Genomic DNA, 19915 nt, shown 5'->3' with positions numbered 1-19915 from the left:
AACTGGTCAGATATAGAGGAGGAGAGGGGAGGACGGAGTAGATGCAACAACTCCTTCTGATATGGAGATGCAAACAGTTCCGCATCTGGCGGGGAGAGCTGTGATTCTCGAAAGCTTATGCTACAATAAAATTGGTTAGTCTTAAAGGTGCTACTGGACTCTTTTTGATTTTGCTACTACAGACTAACACGGCTAACTCCTCTGGATCTATGACCAAAAAAACCCTGGTCTGTCTTTTTCAGCAAGTGGGACATTCCCTTACAGCAAATCTGAAATCAAGACACGACTTAGAAAACACACAAATAAGACAGACTCAATACATGATTGGGGATAATGTATATTTAATTTATCAATTCCAATATTAACACATTTTTTCACTGAAAATTAAAAAAGAACCTTCCAGAAATCAGTGGGGAAAGCCCATAATTTAAAATCCTTCCTTGTACATAATAACATAAAACATTTATACATATAGTGTTGATTATATATATATATATACTAGATACTGACAATATTTATACATAACATTTATATGTACATATATATTTATACATGTACTGAGTGGTATCTTATAAAGACAAAATTATTAATAATAAACTAATGATTGACATTATTCCTACAAAATGTCTAAAACAAACTCATTTGTCTTGACAAATTTAGAACTTAATACAGATAAACAGTTCATAAAAATATGAATGTTGTTTATAGGGCAGTTGTACTGACACGAGTTTACACTGAAAGACTCAGGATGAAGGTGAACCATCAAGGTTCTTCATAGACTAGAAGATCAGCCCCCACCCCCTATTTCAAGCAATAAAACAAAGAATGAGGATATTTTTGAAAATTAGAACATATAAAGGGTTTTCTTGACAACCATCTCAGGTAGCTCTGTTTGAATCCTGGGAAAGTATGAATGTAGGGGCAGGAGGAAGAGGAGTGAATCCACCTGCCCAACCCCAACAACATTCACCCAAAGGTTTGATCAAGGTGCCACACGAAGATTTGGTATGTATGGATGGGATAATGGAGAAGGCCCCAACCATGCCATGAGGGCACAGCCTTTGCCAATATCTCTGTACAGTAGAACAATGTCCAGAGTAACAGGAAACCTGTGGATTTTCATAGTCCACCCTGACTTCGGGATAAATCTGGTCAGATCCAAGGTCCAAAAATTGTGTCTTATTCTGGTACTTAAACTGGGTGCGCAAATGTTTGTTTGTAACAATTCCCATACACATACACCAAAGCCCTCTTCCCCCTACAAAATAATACCATCATGCATGATATAAAAAGTTGTCTGGCAACATATTATCATGAATCAACTTTACCACTATTAAACTGATAAAGAGAAAAGGGAGAGGATCTGATCCAATTTAGAGTAGAAATTTGCACACATTTCCAAGTGGTCTATTATACCACCTCATTTTCTTAGAAAATGCATATGTTATATCAGCAGACAGCCAACACATAGGAAAAGAGCAACTGAAGTGCATGGAAGCTAGCTTCTAGAACAAGCTAAAACATTTCACAATAGAAGACAGATGGATTAGTATAATAAGTGGAAATCAGAATGCCAAATCGCTCTCATAAAAATATCGAGGCTCTGAGCTCAGGAGGAGTCTTCCCACCACTTGGAATTTCTTTTTGTTCAGGAACCATTTTGAATCACAGTACCATAAATATTGTGATGACTAGTCACTACAGAGGGTGACGGGAAGCACATGGCAGTGTACACTACATTAGCATGGTTAGCTGGATCACATTTGAATTCGTGTTGGATGATATGGTAAGAAAGACCAAAGGAGACAGTATCAAAAGCCAAATGAACAAAAAAGCAGCTAGTAAGAAAAAGTTACTATCGGAAACATTTCCCATGAGCAAACAGGAGAGGTACAGAATGTAGCACGAGCAGCAGCATCTAATTACTACCAGATGGAGTTAGTGACAAGACACGGTGTTCCACTCTGTTTGTTGTCCTCTTGTGCCTCCCTTGGCTTAGTTAGCATCATGCGTTACTTCCTTGAAAGCATGCAAGAAAAGTTTTGAAAAGTGAGGGGTTGGGTTTGCAGAAATCATGAATAACAAGATAACTATATTCTTACACTGCTTTACTGCAAACAACTGGAAACGTGTTCCGGGAGGTTCAGAGAAAATGCATCTCTACAAGTTTCTAATGTCTTACAGCATCCAAGAGAAAAACCGTGTGAGGAGCCTATCACCCAAACCTAATTGTCCCCCACAAATCCAGGCTAGTATAAGCTTTTAACAAAAGTGAAGAATCCAGGCAAAGGTTTTATTAGGATGAGAGCTGCTTAGTTAATCACAGGATTTGAGTCAGATATGAGTGGATCTGAAGAAGGGCGTTTTGACTCTTGAAAGCTTATCTTGTTAAGTCTCTAAGGTGCCACCGGATTCAAATCCTGCTGTTCTACTGCAGACCAACATGGCTATCTACTTGAAACTTAAATCACATCGCTCTTCAAGCTGAAAAGGGGACAGAGCTCCTCCTAACAGCATGAGATAACCTGACATGGGGTGAAAGCTAAAAAATAGGGTATGAGGGATATGCCTCACAGAGAGGTGAAATAAAAATGTACCCCTTCCCACATTATACTCTTCAAGTTTGGGGCTAGATGAGCAGCTTCCCGTTCTTCCAGTCCCAAACCTCAGCAACAGAGCTACAGAGCAACTGGGCAGTAAAGCCAGGCTGCTGGAATTCAGGATTCAGAAAGCAGGAAGCTCTAATGCCAGATTTCAGTAGTCTCATGCTATTGTACTATGGCAGGAATTCCCTAAAAGATTACACCTTCAGTAATTCCTTATAGGCCAAACCAGGAACAGTGCAGAGCCAATACACAGTTCTCATTTCTGCCCAAGGATCTGCACAATTTGAAACCTGCCCAAGCTTGGACTTAGTGCAAACATGTAAGTCTCATCCTCATTTGTCACAATAGATTATAAAATTTTTGCTGATCATTTAATGGGACCTGGTTCTGGTGGTGACTGCCTCAGTGGGCAAAGAAGGATATCATCTGCTGAAGTTTGTCAAAATTCATACATTGTGTATAGAATGATTAGGTTTGGCTAATTTTTCCCCCTCCCTATTTGCAATAACCTTTTCATTTTCTCCCTACAAGGATTATTTTGCAGTCCTTTCATCAATAAGGTGTAACTTTTTGTGAAATAGTAAAGAATCCAGTTGCATCTTTAAGACTAACCAACTTATTTGTAGCATAAGCTTTCGAGAACCACAGCTCTCTTCATCAGATGAAACTTACAAATAAGTTTAGTCTTAAAGGTGCTACTGGACTCTTTACTATTTTGTAACTACAGACTAACATGGATAACTCCTTTGGATCTGTAATTTTTGTGGTTTACCTGCTCACATACACCTGTTGTTAATGAGCTTTAGGCTGAGCAAAGCACATTTCTTTCTTTCTTTTTTTGACCCAGAGCTCCCTTGCCTATGTAAAATTGCCTCATGTCCGAGTTAATTCATTATTTGCTCTTCTGGTAGAACTATTAACTTTTGTTCCCAAAAGGAAATATAATTCCCTACAATCAAATTTTGTAAATTAAGAAACCACATTTAAGATGGCTGTTAGCACTGGAAAGTCAGTTATTTGGACTGTGTGGTTTTCAGTATTAGACCCAGGACAAAAGTGAATTCAAATACTAAATCAAAGTGCGAACATTTTGAAAATGTTTTTTAAACAGAAATGTGTTTGAAAGGCTGTAATCAGTGAACAGAAACCAATAGGGGCCCATTTTATGCTACAGCTCAGGACAGACAATATATAATACCAGTTCTAATCAAGAAGGAGGACAGAAACGTGTGGTAAATATTTAAACACTTGGCACTCTCTCAAGGACATTTTGAAACACAAAAACCAGTTTCTAAATAATGCATGAACACCAGGGACAAATAACAGACATTAATCTGCTGTCAAGATAGCAAATATATTAATGCAACGTTTTTTTTAAAAAAATGGCTCATTTCTTCAAGGGAACATTTCGTTTTGCAAGTAAAACAGCTCTCATGGTTTGGGTTATTTGTACATATTTGTCCCTCGCATTCTTTAGATAGGGTCTTGCATTAGTCATACCTCCGTCTCTGTGCACTTTCTGGACAAAAACCAAACTTGCATTGGTTCTTTTTTACCCTTCATAGAAACAGGACCTCTGTGTTCCAGGTGGAATTGTGGGTCTGAATTTTCAGGACTCATAAGACACCTGCAATTAAAGATAACCATATGGGGACAGATATTGTTAAACCATTAACCATCCTAAAACAATCACTTTACTTTCAAGAGGAGCACCCTGGTCCTGATTTGACTGCTGAATAATGAAGAGACATCAAAATAAACAAGCTTATTGCATTTAATCTGAGTATTTGAACATGACTATCTTCAGTACCCATAACAGAGAGCAGCCTGAAAAGGGTGAAGGGTGAAAACCCTTGCTTGAATCAAAACAAGTCCATCTCCTCATTAAGTACAGGTTCCTTGGATCTCACAGACTACGACTGACACTGGCTCACTCCGCACACGTTGGATAATGCACTTTCAATGCACTTTAACTATTGTTTGGAAGTGGATTTTTTGTTTCACACTCGAAAAATTCAGTTCCAAATGATCTCTAAAGAGGACTGGAAGTGCATTATCCAAAGTGTGTGGAATCAGCCACTGTCAGCCTGACTGCTAGCAGAGGAAACCCCCTGTACCATCACATGGGAAGCCCTACCCTGCTTAACCTTCTGCCCCATGTCCACATAATCCAACTAATATTTAGCAAAATAAATATTTAGCAAAATAAGACTGAGAAATTATTTATTATGAGCCTATAGGCAAGTCTAAGAACATGGGCGGGGAGGGGGGGCTGTTAACAAGACATTGAGTGCAAAGCTCCAATATGAGTCTTTTATTAAACCTTTAGAGCAGATCCAATAAAAGGAACCTCCCTTTGGTCTGCCCTGGTCCTGTTCATGAGCCCAATCCCTGCCAAGCTTACTGGACAGCAGGGTAAGGCTGCCAAGTGGCAGTACAGATGCTGCAGGCAAGAGTCAGCCATCCAACTTGCCCTTTATCCTCCCACCCATATCAGGTGCAATAGGTCAGCAGAGTGTTAGATGTTTCTTGATGGAATACTCATACTAACATAGTTCGCTGGTTAATTTTCAGCCAAATTCCTGAAATGAGTCATCTGCCAAGTGAGTGAAGAAGCCCTTGCTCTCAAATATCATTTAAAAGCTGTTGTATCAATCAATACATCTCAGCCGATACGTTCTCACCTGTAGGTATATTCAGAAACATTGATCTTCCCCTTTTCTCCAGTGGTTTCTGTTCGACTTGTTAGGTTAACAGTGTTTCCAAAAAGGCAATAACGAGGCATCCTTTGGCCAATGACACCAGTAACTACTTCTCCTGTATGAATGCCTATGGTTATCTATTTTTTTGAACAATGAAAAAGAAAGGATACCAAGTGAGTTTAGTGCAGTGCATACAATCTAGAGGTTCATAGCCTAATATGCTATAACCAAGTCTATAAATCCCAACTGTCCCTTAACCAGATGTTTATCAAAACCCCTAACAAATATTCATAAATCAGCATTTAGGTTTGTCAAGCAGAACTGGGTCACAATGCATTACATCTAGACTAAATGTAGAAAGTACTACAACTTTGATTAGTATGACTGATAATGGTAAAACGTATCTGCCCATATCAGCAGCTTAGACAACAACCTACAACAGCACTTCAGAGGGGGCTGCAAAATAGAAAAGCCAGTGAATTAAAGAGAGAATTTGGCAAGGGTGGGATGTGGTTTCATTGCATTCTGCAGCAAAACATGCTGCTCAAAGGGGCAGCAAAACATCATGCATGTAGCTAACAGGTGGTTGTTCCACTCCCTTTCTGACTGATGAGAACAGCGAGAATAGGGAGGCATATTGGCAAGCACTGGACTGCTCTTCATGATCCCCAACATCTGAGCGCACACTGTCTCCTTTTTGTCCTCAGGGCCTTCAAGAATCATCCCCCTTCCCCCAAAAGATTTCTTCTGGATCCCATAGCCACCACACAAACCCAACGCAAACACCACATAAAAAGCAAACTGTATGACTTGCTTGCTTCCACAGGCTCCTAAACTGATCAGGACCACTGGAATTTTGTCCACCACACCATCTGGTGGCAGCCCTGTTTGTCTCTATAGTCATTGGGATTAATTATCTAGGTAGCAGGTAGATTTTGAAGAGTTACATTTAACTATCGTCACCATCTACCCACTGCCTAAATGCCTACTGAGCAGAAGTATACCTAAAAAGAGAGACAGGATATCCATAGGGTAGAAGTGCAAGGTTTTGCATGAAAACAACCTGCCATTTTCCCCCCAATTTCCCTAACCTTTTCACTGATCCCACATACTAGTTGTGAGGATGTGAAAGCAGCCACCACCAGCACAAGTCTAAACAGGCCATCGAGGAAAGGGAGAGCATCTTTTGTAACGAAAGGAAGGCTAATACAGCAATTCTCACAGGTCAGAAACCTTGAAACAGGTAGTTTTCCTCAGTTGTCGTCCTTTCTATTCTGTATCACTGCCCAGGGCTGATTTCACAGCACCTTACTAACATCTGTCCACTTTTATTCACTTTTACTATTAGTCCATTTTTATCCTGTCCTTCTTCAAAGGAACTAGTGTACATGATTCCTCACATTTGTTCTCACCACAACCCTGTGAAGTAAATTAGGCTGAGAAAGAGCAACCAGGCCAAAGTCTCCTAGTGAGATGTATTGTTGAAGGCTTTCACGGCTGGAGAACGATGGTTGTTGTGGGTTTTCTGGGCTGTATTGCCGTGGTCTTGGCATTGTAGTTCCTGACGTTTCGCCAGCAGCTGTGGCTGGCATCTTCAGAGGTATAGCACCTCTTTTGGTGCTACACCTCTGAAGATGCCAGCCACAGCTGCTGGCGAAACGTCAGGAACTACAATGCCAAGACCACGGCAATACAGCCCGGAAAACCCACAACAACCATCTCCTAGTGAACTTCAAAGCCAAGTGGGCATTTGAACCCTCTGGTCCTAGTCCACTACTGGTGTGTGTAAAATGAAACAAATGAGTCGGAAATGCACCCAGAAATCACTGGTTCGGTTTGTTTAAGAGGCTTCCAGAAATGTGAAACAAATTTTAAAAATGAAGCCGCAACGACTCCCTCCACCAAAGTTTGTGTGCACATGTGCAGCCAGCACCTGCCTTGTGTGCACGCAATTGGCTGACATTCATTAGAACAAAAAACCCAAATGGATTCACTCTGAACCAGTAATGGAAAGAAGTTTGTCTGGAAGTCTCAGAACCAAAACTAGAAGAGAAATGTCCTAATGCATACCTCTAACTACTACAACACACCTGGCATCACATTTTTAGTTACATTTGAAAGATTTTAGACTTTTCTATTTGCCTAGGATGCATCTGGAAGACCCTGGACTGAAAATGTACATATATAAACTCCTTGAGAACTAAGATACTGTCAATTACTAACCTGCACAGATTCTCCATCAACTTGAACCTGTCCAGCAATTTCCATCATATCCAATGCTAAGTGGCAGATAGAACGGGCATGATGAATACATGGCTCTGGCAAGCCACTTACTGTCATATACTTGTCTCCCACTGTCTCAACCTAACAAAATATAAAGATGACCATTATTCCACTTCGTTAGTTATTCAGACTTACCGGTATGGAGAACAGTATGTATTATCTCCTCTGAATCAGAGAGCAAACTGTTAATGATAATAATTGTGTCCCAAGCAGAAGTTAATCAAAAGCATGTATTTTCAGTTTGATACAGAGGGTGCAGGGCCAGGATCGCTAATGTAGGAGAAAAAAAAATGAACAGCATCAAAACATCAAAAGGAGAAGAAAAACCACAGCCGCTTAGAAATAAAAACATAATAGGACCAATCCATTTCAGAAACTATCTTCTTCAGGAGTAAAAGAATTTTGAGCGATCTTTTGAGAGAGCCAGCTAAAAGAGTTCATGCAGAGTTCCTGTAACATATTGTTACACAAACAGCACAATGGGAGGCTAGAAATTGGGAAATGGTACCCCATCCACTGGGAATATGTTATCCAAGAAGCTGCGGGCTTTACATGGTTCCATAATAAGGGAGGAGTTGAATTCAATATTAATTCAGTTATGTATGGCATTATTCCTTATGGATGGGCCTACTGGCAAAGTATGAAAACTCTATGCATTGTTCACTTGACCGAACCATGGAATTTGGAGTAATTTAAAACTGAAAAATTTGCACTTACCTTATAAACAAAGGGATTCCTTCGTGAATCAGTCAGAATATCAAATCTAGTGTAAAGATCATTTAAAAGATTGACAATTTTCATGGCTCCTTCTCCAGAGGCATGTTTACTGCAGAAGGGGTTGAATCCCACAATGCCACTAAAAAGTATGGTCACGTTATCATACCGCTTCGCTGGCACAGGGCGCTTGTGTCTCAGCTCGTTGGCCACAGATGGAGGAAGGACAGAATACAGAAGCCTACACAATGTGAAAAAGTAACAGCAATGGGGGAAGAAAGGAGAAAGGCGAATTTTTATGTCAGTGCAATTATCATATGCAATGTGACTTTAAGCACTATAGGGTAACGGCATCCACTTATTCCATTATGTTAACAATGGACTTTATAATTGTTAAATAGCAGGCACTAGTTTGCATCAGAATGTGTCGTAGAGTTAATGATGGTTTAAAGAAGGGTACTTATACTAACTCTTAAGGCAAGATTTGGGATGTTTAAGTTTCCTTGATTTCATTGAGCAAATTTGCATGTGCTTAAATTGCTATTATGAAAGAGGATGGAACTTAAAAGAGAATGATTTTGTCTGGATCACACCCTTAATCTTTTCCATGGAAAGCACTTCTTAAAGCACATGCTCCTGATTTATTTGAATTAGATGACCAACAGCTGGAAACAAACAACCTTTTTTGTGAGAACTGAGAATGGCATGTCAAAGGCATTATCATCTCTGGTGAACACCACTCATTTTGGTTGTCTCACTGATGCAAATCATATAGAAGCAACATTTAAATGAATATACATTTTGCAAAAATTATACTTTAAAAACACTTCAGCTCTCCAGAATAGCAATTATATTTCCAGCCTAAAATAAATGGATATTTCAGTAGGATCAAACTGAATTTAAAATTCGTTACCCCCGCCAGCTGTATACCACAATAGTGCACAAGCAAAGTGACTCATTCTAAAAACCAAGCCTCAGATGAGCCTAAATCCAAAGTTATGGACACCAAGATTTATTACAGATGTTCTGAACCAGCAATTTTTCTAAGTTTTTAATGATGGCCAAAAAGTATTTTGTCTAATAAATAAGAAAGATAAACTTTTACTATTCTGAAAGTCCAAAATGCTGACATGCTAAGGGTGTGGTAGATAAGATATGCTATTAAACCAACATTAGCATCCAAGACTGGGACATAAAAGCTAATTAGATAAGAGAAAAAAAACTCAGAGAAAGATCAGAAATAGAGATAATAATAATAGGAGAGCAATTCTTTACAGAATAGGACGTGAAGTCTTCCAGATTCCCTTGAGTGCATTAAAACACGCTTTACCCAAACACTGAGTGATGAAATATATTTTTCTAGATTATTTTTCCTTATCTCATTGTTCCCTCATTTTCATAGGCCAATTTGTAATCAGTTTCAGATCAAACAAGACATTAAACCATTGTCTCTAGAGGGATGCCACTGAAAACAGCCCTCCCCCTATAAATTATAGAACATAGAACCACTTTAGAACACAGAGGATTGGACCCACCCAACTTCTCAGCTGATGAAAAATAGAGGAAAGGATCCCCTTTGATCCCCTTAAAAGCTGTCCTAGGGAACAAGGGACCAGCATTGACAAAAGCCATGTGGAACAGAGCCTGTAGTACAATCAGGACTTGAGGGAGATTGAGTGAAAAAGCTGTCTGGATTCAACCCGTAATAGAGATTCCCACTATCACAATGGAAAACTCCATGCCACTGCTAGCAGTTCTTGGTGGTTCCTGCCTATTTTCAGCAGTATTCCTGTAGTAAGTGTAATCTGGAATATTTTAGTTTTCAAGCGATACACACAGTGACTCGCAGGGGAGGGAAACCCCATTTTCCCTTGTTGGCACCTACTTCTTTCTATCTTGTTCTGTTCCCTACTCTAAGCTCCATGTCAGTCTCAGCAGGGCCAAGTTCAGAATCCCTCTCTCTTGGAAGGCTCAACACTCCATGCCAATATTTCTAACAAAGAAATTACTTAACAACGTATTTTGTAAAATGTAACTTTTCCAATTATGAGCTCACTAGAGAATATGAAAAGAAGAGATGGTAACATGGATGGTCTACAGCTGTAACAGCTGAGCTTAGAATCAATTGGAAGAGTAAGATCACTAGAATAACAACAACAACATTCAATGTATATACTGCCCTTCAGGACAACTTAATGCCCACTCAGAGCTCTTTACAAAGTATGCCGTTATTATCCCCACAACAAAACACCCTGTGAGGTGGGTGGGGCTGAGAGAGCTCCAGAGAACTGTGACTAGCCCAAGGTCACCCAGCTGGCTTCAAGTGGAGGAGTGGGGAATCAAACCCGGCTCTTCAGATTAGAGTCCCGCACTCTTAACCACTACACCAAACTGGCTCATAGAAACTATGGCAAATGACAAAGTTATACTATTTTCAATTCAAACTATCCTAGGAGCAGTCAGCAGCGCTCTAGAACAATCTCCTCACCCCTAACACCTTCTGTCAATGCCACCTACAGCCTAAGAGAGACAGAATATCAACTGCTCGTGCATCTTCTCATACTTCCCTGCAATTCCTATACAATTCTTAGTTATGAACCCTGATTTGTTGGGGATTCTTATTAATGTTGGCACTTTGTACAGTGATGGGCATTTCATTATAAAAATGAAGGCTCTGACTAATCATCTAAGACAGTGAAAACCTGTTAATAGCCGAATAGCATTATTAGCATTCTAAGAAAAAACAAACTTTCAATGACTATGGAAAATCTAAACAGAAGATTTTAATAAGTGAGCTGTAGCAAAACACAGTATTGGATTTTACTATATTCTTGTTTATTTAACTCTAGGTTAAGGATTCAATTAACATTTGTATTATGCTGAGTACGTTTGTCATCATTGATTTTAAATCATAAATCAGTTATAATTTAAGGGAGACTTCCTAAATAATGTATATTTCCCTCACTGTAACCAACATCTTACAGACTGTTACGAATTACTCAGCTGATCTTAATACACCGAATTCTGAGGAAATATCAATTTTTTATGTTCTTTAAATTACTCTGCCTAATGTAAATACTCTGGCACACCGTCCCTTGAATAACAGGAATACTCCAAGTCTCAGATCACAGACAATTCCTGTTCAGCTGAATCTTTATGTCTGCCCAGCTCAGAGCTGGAGGATTTGCTTGAGTGTTCTTCAGATATCTGAAGAAGTGAGCTGTGGCTCATGAAAGCTCATACCCTACCACTAATTTTGTTAAGTCTTATAGGTGCTACTAGACTCTTGCTCTTTTCCACTGCTACAGACAGTGATATCATCACTCAGGCATGGCTGCCCTGGGAGCGATTCTGTGCTCCATGGGAAGGTCCGATTTGGCCTGGAACGGGCCACTCCGCTGTGGGGGAGCACACCCTCACCCGGCAATGACTGGGTCTGGGCCATTTTGGGCCCAAATTGGGTCAAAATGGGCCCCAAATGGCCTGGAATGGCCTGGAACAGGCTGCTGCCACACAGAAGAGCACTTCCCCGCTGGACAGTGGTCCGATCCTGGCCATTTCGGGCCTGATCCTGGCCACTTTGGCCCTGAATTCTGTCCAAAATGGCCGAAAGGGGCCCAAAATGGCCAGGATCTGGCAGCTGCAGGGCGGGGGAGTGTTCCCCCACCAGACAGAGGCCATTTCGGACCCAATCCTGGCTATTCTGGGCCCAAATTGGACCCCAAATGGCCAAAAGGGGCCCCAAATGACCAGGATCAAGCTCCTGCTGGGCAGGGGAGTCTTCCTCCGCCTGGCAGGGGCCCGATGCTGGCCATTTTAGGCATGATCCAGGCCATTTGGGGACTGAATTGGGCCCCAAAAGGCCAAAAGGGGCCCAAAATGTCCAGGATCGGGCCTCTGCCAGGTGGGAGAGTGTTCCCCTGCCCAGCAGAGGCCTGATCCTGGCTGTTCTGGGCACAATCCTGGCCATTTGGGGCCTCTTTTGGGCCCAATTCATTTTGGGCCCAATTCAGGCCCCAAATGGCCAGGATCAGCCCTAAAATGGCCGGGATCAGCCCTCTTCTGGGTGGGAGTGGGTTCCCCCACCCGGCATCAACCCGATCCTGGCCATTTCGGTCCCAATCTGAGCCGTTTTGGCCCTGATCCTGGCCGTTTTAAGTCCTAAATGGGCCCAAACGGCCAGAACTCCCCCCAAATGGCCAGGATCGGGGCCAAACTGGCCTGGAACAGGCTGCCGCCAGGTGGGGGAACCATCCCCCGCTCGGCATCGGTCCGTTCCTGGCCATTTCAGCCCCAATATGAGCAGTTTTGGGCCCTGAATGGGCCCAAAATGGCCAACATGACCTAGATCGAGGCCAAATTGCCTGGAACAAGTCGCTGTTGGTCAGGGGAACCTTCCCCCTGGCAGCAGCCAGATCCGGGCCCAAAATAGGCCATTTTAAAAATACCCATGTGAAACCAGTCATGTGCTTGTTTTAAAGAGCGGCTGGAACGTCGTTCTAGGGCGTTCCGGCTCAAAAAAAAAGCCCTGCCTATATTCGAATCAGTCATTCAGATTAACATCACTTTTAACCTTGAATGAATGCCAGCATGGGACTTTGAATCTTACTGAATATTCACACCCTGAAGTCTCTTTACCTCTAATTATGAAATCTGAAATGGTGCGTGCCACTTTTATATTATTTATACGAGTGAAGGAACTATTAGTTGGCTGCAATTTTTTCTTTGCTGTTTCAACAAGGAACACAGGCAAGGACTCTTCCTCCTGACCCTTCATTGCTGACTTCAAGAGAGCCACTCAGAATCAGAGAATTTTTGGAAGTTTTTCAGAACAGGACAAGAAGACTGAAACTTTTCCATTGGTTTAAAATCACTTCATAATATTGCTTCTTATTTGGAGTCTTACGTGTCTGTCTTTTTTTTCTCATCTTCCAATGCTCGTAATGTGTGCTGAAGCCTGTCCGTTAGTATTTCCAACTCTTGGGTCAGCTTGTATTCCTCTCTGAACTGCTCTCCCAGAAGTACTAAGTCACGGGTAGCATCATGCAATGGAATATCACTAAGATATAGCCCTCTTCTTGTTAAGTCATCCAAATTCATCACACTGCAATATAGAAAAATGGTCAGAGGCAAGATGAGAAAACAGTAGAATAAACCAGGCACTCAGATTTCTCTCACACTGGCCTAAAAAACACCAATTACTTAACTCTGTAAGTATTTTTAAATTGGCAGATAGTAACGTTTTGGTAACCGGTACAGTATACAGTTGTTTGCTCCGCAGACAGGAGAAATTACTACGTTGAACCCATACAACTTCATCCAAAATAATGAAGGTTACTATAATACAATGTGTTTTGTGATCTCATTGTGTTTTCCAATAGCCAATGATGAGAAATGTGGGAGGAGGGAGAAGGCGCACAGTGAAATGTTGTTGTGCCACATATTACACTGAATCCTACCACTCTGTGTGCAGACGGTGTAGTTCTGCATTGCTCTCAATTTCTGCTGCTCTTTCTAGCCCTGGAGGGATCAGTCTGGAAGTCACAGGACTCACAGCTGTGCAGGGATGGGAGCTAAGCAAGGAGGGATAAGGAGCTGAAATTTCTCCTCCTGTATGCACAGCTGTGCTGAGGGTAGGGAACAATCACATTCCCTTACAGCTGACTGCTGACTTTCATGTCTGTTCCTCTGAGCCGATCTTGCTACCCTAAGAGGGATTTTTCTTGGAACACGAGGGAGCTACTGTAATGAAGGGGAACATGGGAAAACTAGGTGTCCTCTGAGCACACGCAGTACTATTATGTTGTAATAGAAGAGGGAGTAAAGAGACACAGGATGGTAACCCTCCTCTCTTTTGTAACTACAACTTCCACCCTCAGTGAGCTTAAACTAATATGGCCACAAAATGTCTTCCAGGAAATGTTTTAGTCCAAGATTGCAATTGCAATTGCAATATTCGTTTTGGTAACAATGCAACTGTCACACATAATTTATTTGCTTACCTTGGAGAACAAAGAAAGAGAATACTATCTGCTTCAGGTAAGTAGATCATCTGACCCTTAAGTCGTAAGCAGCTAATTTCGGTACCAGTTAATTCATCTTCACACTCCAGCTTTTCCACATCCAACAGCCCTTCCTGTAAAGAAAACAATCATAACCACAACTAAAATGTGATATGCCTTCCTGTGGCCACAATCCACTTTACTATTTATTATCTGCAATAAAATATGTGTTCTACTTCTGTTTTTCCCTTCCTGGGCCCAAAGATAAATACCTCAAGAATGTGGTAAAGAAATAACTCCAGTGTTTTGAAACTCTATTGTTCTTCCAAGTAAAGCATGAGTGCTAACTGAAAAACAGCATGTGGACAGCATTTTGGTTACCTTGCTCCTCAAAACAAAGACAGTATTGATATGTGAGAGGATTCCATGGAAACTTATATCAATATGTGGCCGAACCAAAGAAAATACAGATAAGAGATTGCAGTATCCTGGCTGGAGCTGAAATAGAAACAACAAACAAATTTCAATTTAAGGACTATATGCTCAGTAACAGGCATTCTGATTGTATTTTGTTTCCCCAGTTTGTAATGTATGTATATTAATACAATATTTAGAGGTTTCTTCCTCCATTGATATTAAATTTCATCTTTTAACAACCATGGTCCATATGTTGAAAAGGGAATTCAGAATTCAAATTCGGTACTCATATATTTACATTTTACAAATTTTATTATTTAAAACGTAGATTAAGCTGAATTTGGGGCCCGAGCGTGGCAGGACCAGATGCTCTTGCTGCCCTGTGCCTTTTTAAGGGCCAAAAGTGCTGCTTCATCTCTGTAACAGGTACGAGGAGAAAACAAGGTCTTCCAGTCCCACTGCATGGCAGGCTCTGTCTCTTTATTAACAAATCACAGCTTTTCGTTGACACATTGACATGTTATGTAATCCACCCTGAGTCGTAGCAATAAAGCTTAAGCGAGCAGTAAGCAAATATATAAAAGAATAAATGTTAAAAAATGGTTGCATGCAAAGTATAGCAGTGTTACACTTTTTGGGGCCATCCTTATGAGAGGAAGAATAACAAAGCATTAAAGGAAGAGTGGTAACTGGGTGCCTAAAACATTCTGGCCTACTCTCAGTGCAATCCTAAGCAGAGTTACTCCAGTAACTGAAATCAATGGGCTTAGACAGGAGTAACTCTGCTTAGGATTGTGCAGTCTCTCTCTTACATGTAGGCTTTCTACCTAGGCCGGCCTACCAGAGCTTGGAATTAGTTGGTCTCTGTGAAATCAAGCAGGAATTTTGTGTGTGTGTGATCCTATCAAATTAGCACTAATGGAGGAGTCTCTTTTTTGATGCTCCACATTGCCTTCCCAGGGGCTGGTTATAATTAATTAAATCTGTTCCTTTGAGAATGGAGAAGCCATTACCAAATAATTAGCAGGAATACTGCAGGTTGCTATATTATCAGATATGGAGGGAAAATTCTGAGATGGAGTTCACCCAATTCAGTTGCTCATCAGCTGTGAGGCCAGACAGTTGCAGAAGGAGTTCCCTTAGTGTTGTGCAGCACCACTGGATCCATGTTGCATGAGAAGGGGAATTAGACTTGGTATGCTGGCAAGGAAATGTAAGCCATGGCAGCAATGCTGGGCTAAGTTTGAGCCTGGGCAAAGCTGCCTGTACAAAGGCAGCCACCAAACTAGAATCAGTAAATTTAATATTTTGCACAGATGAGTTATAAAGAAAAGCCTAATTTAACTCATATGGAGTTTCTTCTGTCTTCATTCAGAGTGTAGCGAGAAAGGCTACTGGAAGGAAAGATTTTTATATTTGTAAGTATATATGGGATTATATCAAGGGCACTCATTTAATTTTTTGCAGAATATATACTACAACCAGTGTAAACAAATGACACCTGAGTAGGAGGAGGAGAGGCAAATAAAAACTGCATCTCACCTGTGGAAGGACTCTGTATATTGCATTGCCACACTGGGTGACAACAAGATCTCTATCAAATATAATATGAAAAGGGAAAGCCTTACAAAAAGTGTAAGGACTGATGCGAGACTCTTGTGTGCCATTCTCTTCAAATCTGTCCAGGTCTTCATAAAAATCCTCTTCTTTAGACTCTTTCTCTTCAATTAAAAACTGAATGTGATCACATTCTTCATTTCTTTGTTGAACAACCTACGTAAAGAAAAGATGGCAAATGAGTTAGCCTTCACCATTCACATTACAGTTATTTTATTTAAGGAACAGAAGTTATCACTAGAGGTGTGCACCAAGATGGCTTCTGTTTCAGTTCCGGTTCTGGTAAGTTCAACCATTTTGTTCCATTACTTGTTTGTTCCGCCTTGAAACTGGACCATTTGGTTTTTTTCATTTTCATGAATTTAAGCCTGTTGTGCATTTTTCCCGTTATGTACTCCCCTAGTTGTCACACAATTATGCACACATTTTGGCACCAAGAAATCCAGGAGCAGACTGAAAAAGACCTGAATTGTTGGGTCCCCCAGCAGTACTAGGCCTGCCCATAAATCCTGAAGCTCTGATGTGAGGACATAATGCTACGGGTATATGTGTTCCTTGCTTTCTCCAAAGCAAGGTTCTGATTCTTCTCTACTCCTTTATCTTTACAATCACCTTATGAAGTAGGTTTGGCTGAAAGAGAGTGACTGGCTATGGTTGCCTAGTGAGCTTCATGGCTGATTTGAATCCCGTTATCACTCTGGTCCCATCAGACACTCCTAATCACTGCACCCTACAGACTCTTTGGCCCATCACTGGCCCTAAAAGTGCAATTCTTGGTTCTTTTGATCAGCTATGACCCTTTTATGCAACAGAACCAAGGTATAAGAGTAAATGGAATCATGTAACAGAAACTCAACACTTAACTCATTGTCACCAATGGTGCCACTCTATCATGTACACGATAAAGAAGAACCATGAGGGAATGAATCTCACAGGTATGTCAAGAAACACTGCCAATGCTCTTAATAAAATGCAATTTATGGGTTTGAATGAGATGGTGCAAAAGAAGCATGCAGCAAATAAAAGCAACTTCATGCTGTTTTATCCATTTATGTACGTTGGCTTGCACTGACTTCCACCCTGGCTGCAGCTGACTACGCAAACACCATAAGATCTGACTCTCTGGAACATCCGTGCAGTGCAAGGAAATGCAGGTGATGGTGGTAGAAAAATGGTGATTGCTATTATGCACTAGAAGTAGTTCAACCTCTCACACAAACAGATTTTTCTGATTCAAACCAGTGCTATTTTTATTGCCATGGTAATTGTATTGTTGCTGTGAATGAGAACAGTAGGATAAAGCTCTCAGAAATTAACTAACAAACTTTTTCCAAAATTAATCAATGAATCAGTATTACCTGTGGTTCACTGTTAAGAGAGAATCATTTAAATAATGTGTGTTCTTGTTCATGGCATTCAATACAACTATAAACAGAAAAGGACACAAATGTTCTTCAAAAATCCCTTTAATGGTTAAAATTTCATCATCAAATATTTTGCTAACACTGATATTCATAAGGTACCTACCTGATGGCAAAACAGAGAAATCTCCCAATGATGAGATTGCATTCCCATGTTAATCCAGTTGGAAACATTTAAAAAATCAGCATGATTGAAAATGTTTATCTTGAAGAGGTTACACATATTGCTGTGAGTAAATGAGCATTTCTATCCATCCAATGTCCGTCACCTGTGTGGCTACTAAACGGCCTATGATTTGGGTATCAGAACCAGCAAAAAAGCCAGATTTATGCAATTATGCCAATCCAGCAGAATCCAGCTATGCTGGTTCCCCAGGGTACCCAAACTTGCTGGGCGGGATTATCCAGCCATAGGTATCAGCTGGAGGCAGCCACAGAGGCAGAGCACCAGCAGTGGAGAGAGAGCAGCAGCAGTGAGAGGGCAGAAGTGTGAATGGAGCCAAGCTAGGAGCCTCTGAAGGAAAGCAGCGTGAGCCTGACAGGATGGGGAAGAGACAGGAGGCAGAGTAAATTCCCATCCTGTTCTGTCCCTACCCCAAGCTCCAAAAAAAGCCCCTTCAAGACTTAGCTATCAGCTGCCTTTTAAGCTTTACAGCTTGGCAAGCCTCATCCCCCCTTGCTTCAGTAAAGGAATTCTGCATGGGATTCTCTGGTTTGACATGGGAATTCTCTGGTGTGACAACAATAAAACCAACCTGTGGTTTAATTCTGTGGGCCCCTGAGCAAGCTGCCCTCAGCCACTGTCCATTTTTTCCTATGGATGAATCATTTCCAAGTCTTTAAAACCTCCATCTCTCCCACCACTCTGTGATTTGGATTCTCTGGTTCAACATAATTCCCTTTATTGTTTATTGTTTGTTTATTTATTTTATTGGACACTTTACATGTATTTACTGGCTGGTGATTGCATGGCATTTAACTTTGCACTCTCCTGAATTTTGAAAGAAATTTGTTTTCACTTCTTACATGATTGTTAATTGATTTATTTGTCCTTCACATGTGTTTCATGCTGCTTATATAATTGTCCAGCTCCTAATCCCAGCTGGGTGAAGAGGGAGTGGGCATTGCCTCCTGCTCTGCACCTGATCTTGGCCAAGTGAAGGAGGGGACTGGCATTGTCACCTGCTCCGCTTCTGATCCCAGCTGAATGAAAGTGGGAGCGGGCATTGCCGCCTGCTCTGCACCTGATCCCATTTGGGTTAATGCGATGGGCAGGCAATGACATCTGCTGCACTCCTGATCCCAGTTGGATGAAGAGGGGGCTGGCATTACCACCTCCTCCACTCCTGATCCCGGCTGGGTGAAGGCGGGGGGTGGGCATTGCCACCTGCTCCACTCCTGATCCCAGCTGGGTGAAGGTAGGTGGTGGGCATTGCCACCTGCTCTGCTTCTGATCCCTGCTGGGTAAAGGTAGGAGGTGGGCATTGCCATCTGCTCTGCTCATGATCCTAGCTGGGTGAAGGCAGGCAGTGGGCATTGCCACCTGCTCTGCTCCTGATTCCTGCTGGGAGAAGGTGGGGGTGGGCATTGCCATCTGCTCCGCTCCTAATCCCAGTTGGGTGAAGAGGGGGCTGGCATTGCCACCATCTCTGCTTCTGATCCCAGTTGGGTGAAGGCAGGGCCAGGCATTACCACCTCCTCAGCTCCTGATCCTGGCTAGGTGAAGGCGGGGGTGGTCATTGCCACCTGCTCCACTCCTGATCCCAGCTGGGTGAAGGCAGGTGGTGGGCATTACCACCTGCTCTGCTCCTGATCCCTGCTGGGTGAAGGTAGGAGGTGGGCATTGCTACCTGCTCTGCTCATGATCCTAGCTGGTGAAGGCAGGCAGTGGGCATTGCCACCTGCTCTTCTCCTGATTCCTGCTGGGTGAAGGCAGGGGGTGGACATTGCCACCTGATCCACTCCTGATCCTAGCTGGGTGAAGGCAGGGGGCAGACATTTCCAGCTGCTCCGTTCCTGATCCCAGCTTGGTGAAGGCAGGGGTGGGCATTGCCACCTGCTCTGCTCCTGATCCCAGCTGGGTGAAGGCGGGGCCAGGCATTACCACCTCCTCCGCTCCTGATCCCGTCTGAGTGAAGGTGGGGGTGGGCATT

At 41.9% G+C, this 19915-nt stretch overlaps 1 protein-coding gene across 3 annotated transcripts in view; it reads right to left on the bottom strand.

Moving 5' to 3' along the window:
* Positions 1-334: 334 nt before the first annotated feature.
* GUCY1B1 (guanylate cyclase 1 soluble subunit beta 1) overlaps positions 335-19915 on the bottom strand; it is a 70903-nt gene continuing 51322 nt past the window's right edge. For all 3 annotated transcript variants that reach the window (XM_054990080.1, XM_054990079.1, XM_054990081.1), the window contains 9 exons: positions 16267-16497; positions 14689-14805; positions 14308-14441; positions 13212-13409; positions 8309-8546; positions 7532-7672; positions 5291-5445; positions 4107-4233; positions 335-2019 (listed from right to left, as the gene is read on the bottom strand). In XM_054990080.1, the coding sequence (XP_054846055.1) occupies positions 1996-2019; positions 4107-4233; positions 5291-5445; positions 7532-7672; positions 8309-8546; positions 13212-13409; positions 14308-14441; positions 14689-14805; positions 16267-16497 (1365 nt within the window). In that variant the 3' untranslated portion in view covers positions 335-1995. The remainder of the gene's footprint in view (positions 2020-4106; positions 4234-5290; positions 5446-7531; positions 7673-8308; positions 8547-13211; positions 13410-14307; positions 14442-14688; positions 14806-16266; positions 16498-19915) is intronic.

The sequence above is a fragment of the Eublepharis macularius genome, chromosome 10 (genome assembly GCF_028583425.1).
Source record: "Eublepharis macularius isolate TG4126 chromosome 10, MPM_Emac_v1.0, whole genome shotgun sequence".
NCBI classification, from domain to species: Eukaryota; Metazoa; Chordata; class Lepidosauria; order Squamata; family Eublepharidae; genus Eublepharis; species Eublepharis macularius.
The sequence above is the reverse complement of the archived record's forward strand: the minus strand, read 5'-3'. Positions and strand labels throughout refer to the sequence as shown.